This window comes from Buceros rhinoceros, unplaced genomic scaffold (assembly GCF_000710305.1).
Source record: "Buceros rhinoceros silvestris isolate BGI_N320 unplaced genomic scaffold, ASM71030v1 scaffold5074, whole genome shotgun sequence".
Classification (NCBI taxonomy): domain Eukaryota; kingdom Metazoa; phylum Chordata; class Aves; order Bucerotiformes; family Bucerotidae; genus Buceros; species Buceros rhinoceros.
In genome coordinates, this window is record NW_010407536.1 from 25,498 (window position 1) to 28,103 (window position 2,606).

The 2,606-nt window shown below is 46.5% G+C and overlaps 1 protein-coding gene across 1 annotated transcript in view; it reads right to left on the reverse strand.

The window, feature by feature from the left end:
- The window catches only part of KCNMB2 (potassium large conductance calcium-activated channel, subfamily M, beta member 2), a 16,620-nt gene extending 14,812 nt beyond the window's left edge, over positions 1-1,808 (reverse strand). Inside the window, exon 1 of the mRNA XM_010134496.1 lies at positions 1,704-1,808. Coding sequence (XP_010132798.1) covers positions 1,704-1,759 — 56 coding nt within the window. The 5' untranslated portion in view covers positions 1,760-1,808. The remainder of the gene's footprint in view (positions 1-1,703) is intronic.
- Positions 1,809-2,606: the final 798 nt, after the last annotated feature.

The following is a 2,606-nucleotide window of genomic DNA, read 5'->3' on the forward strand; positions in this document are numbered from 1 at the left end:
AGGGTATGAACATCTCCTTCTGAGAGCTTTACACCCAAAGGCTTGAAAAGGCACCTGAAATGATGACAGCTGGTGTGTAAGTATAGAAACACTGCTTTCTACCTGCCTATTTCTGCAGGCAGGCAGGGGCGAGCTTTGCCCAGGGTTTAAGCTGACCAATCCGTTGGTGAGCCCTGTTTAGCACAGTGCTCAGCCCAAGTTTGTAAGTCCCACTGAAAGGCATGGTGTGAGTTGAAGGCCATGGTAATCAGGAGCACGTGGCTTCCAGACAGCTCAATGTGTGGGCAGATATCTCCTTCAAGTGTCTAACCTTGGACCATCCTGTCTATGACCGCATTCTAACACAGAAGAATGTTAGCCTGAGGAAAATTTAATTAAAGAGAAGACTTGCAGAAGTACAGAAGGCTGTTAGATAACCAGCTCCAACCAAAAGTCCATGGTAACCTAATACCAAGGTGGCCTTTGTGGCTTCAAAATACCTGTTTGGGATTGGATTATCAAACACCTGTGCAGCCTTTGCAGAAAAGTTCAAGAAATGGGCCAATTCTTCAAAGAAACTCAGTGTCCTGAGGGCAGCTCTGCTGCCTGAACTCATGAGAACATTTTCTCAAGCAGATGCAAGCAATAATGTCTCATTAGAATAACTGAAGAGTGTGTTTTGCTAATTGGCACTGTAGATATGTTGACCTCTGCTTTTGTTTCACCAGAGTCTGATTTTTTGTGATTACATTTAAGAGCGACTGCAAGGGGAACTGAAGGAGAGAAGGCGAGGGAGGGAAGAGGGAAGGGAAAGGAAAGAAATGAAAGGGAAATGAGTCTGGTTGTGACAAGACAAGCTGTCCAGCAATTCTCACTACAAAGAGAGACTGTGGAAGGATGAGTCTGAGCATTACTGACATTGTTCTTTCATCAGTGATATTTAACTCCTTTCATTCCCAACTGAGAGCTGCCTTTGTCTGCAGACTTAAACCCTCTCCTTCCCTTTCCTTCTCTTCTGTGTAATTCCCTGCTCCCCTGGGAGATCCAGTAACTCATTTATCCCTCTGTCTCCTTCAAACTGTTCCCTCCAGCAACACCACTTAAGTGGGCTGGTGGCCTATCAGCTCACTTTCAAGCTGCTTGTCATCCCCCAGCTATTGTGCAATGTATTTTGCACATGCTCATCCTCACACACTCATGCATATAAAAATTAAACATCTCTGACAGCTGGATGCCTCATGCAGATGTGTAAAAGTTACTTAGGGCAGTGATCTGGTCAGGAGGCACTGTGTGTGTGTGCTGTCTGGAGGGGGCTGCAGGAGCAGTGTGGGCTGGTGGCTGGAAGCAGGTCAGCTGCAAAAGGCAGAAAGGCTTCACAGGGGTTGGGGATTAGTGTGCTTTTAAATGTGCAGTGTGTGTGTGCTGACCTAAGAGGTGGTCACGGTGTGCTGCTGATGTCCTGGGAACAAGGAAGACTTTGGTCATGGCTCTGACACTGTCCCTCTGCTCTGTTTTGGTTTGACGTGTTAACCCTGGCACTCATGGTCTGGTTCTGTTGGTGATGGAGCAGTAAGGGGCCAGGGGGGTAGGAGGCAAGAGGCAAGCACCCTTTGCACCTCTCCTACTTCTCAAATGCCACCACTGAAGAGAAGCTACAGGCCACTGTACAGGCCATTGTTAAAAATTCAAACCTGTAAGAGACAATCAGCACAGATGCCGTTTACCTTTTCTCATCATGTCTGTAAGATGTAGAGCTCCGGCCACTGGTCCAAATAAACATTTTAGAGGGTTGCCCAGTGTTGGCTTTGCTCGCTGCAGTGGGACGATGGAAGGACCTGGGGGAAGAGGGATAACTTTTGTCACTGCCCATCCAACGTGGCAGACCACATTATATCCAATGTGTCAAATCCCCTGTGGCCGTGCCCAGTGTGCTCTGGAGAAGGATCTTTTGTTAACTCAAGGTGAGATGTAAAAGAATGGGGATGACAGATCAGCATGTGGGAATGAAGGATAAATCTCTTCAGCCCCACTGGTAAAACATGATGCTGGCTAATCAGGCTTAGCTATGCTCCACACTGCAAAGGATTTGTATCATGGACAAGAAATCATCAGTGGTTTAAAAAAAGGTAATAGCTGCAGCCAATGGTCTTATGGTAGTATTTTTGGGGGACAATGTTGCTAATGTTTAAGCATAGACACGTTCATTGCAGTTTTTTGGTTGTACTGCAGCTCTCATTAGGGTGAGACTCTCAAGGAAGGTGTCTGAATGAGGCACGGGTATTAGATGTAAATGCAATGTTTTGTGGAAATGTAACAGATGTGAGAAAGATGGATTTTCCCATAGAGAAATTACTGTCCCAAGAGCGTTTGGCCAGACCAGTTGGATTCCTGCCTAGGGACTTCTTTGTTTCACAGCAGGGTATGAGATCTGCTGTCTTCTCTCGGGCTCTCAGGGCCTTCTGAAGAGGGGAAACATCTGAGGGCTTTTATTTTAAGGACTGAACTGGAGCCCTGCGCTTCAATAAGATCTCCCAGAACTGGAAATATAGAGTTGAAGGGCTATCAAGAAGTGTTTCTGCTTTCTTGCTCTAACTGGAGGCACATTCACTGTATCTGTCGTTCCTAGG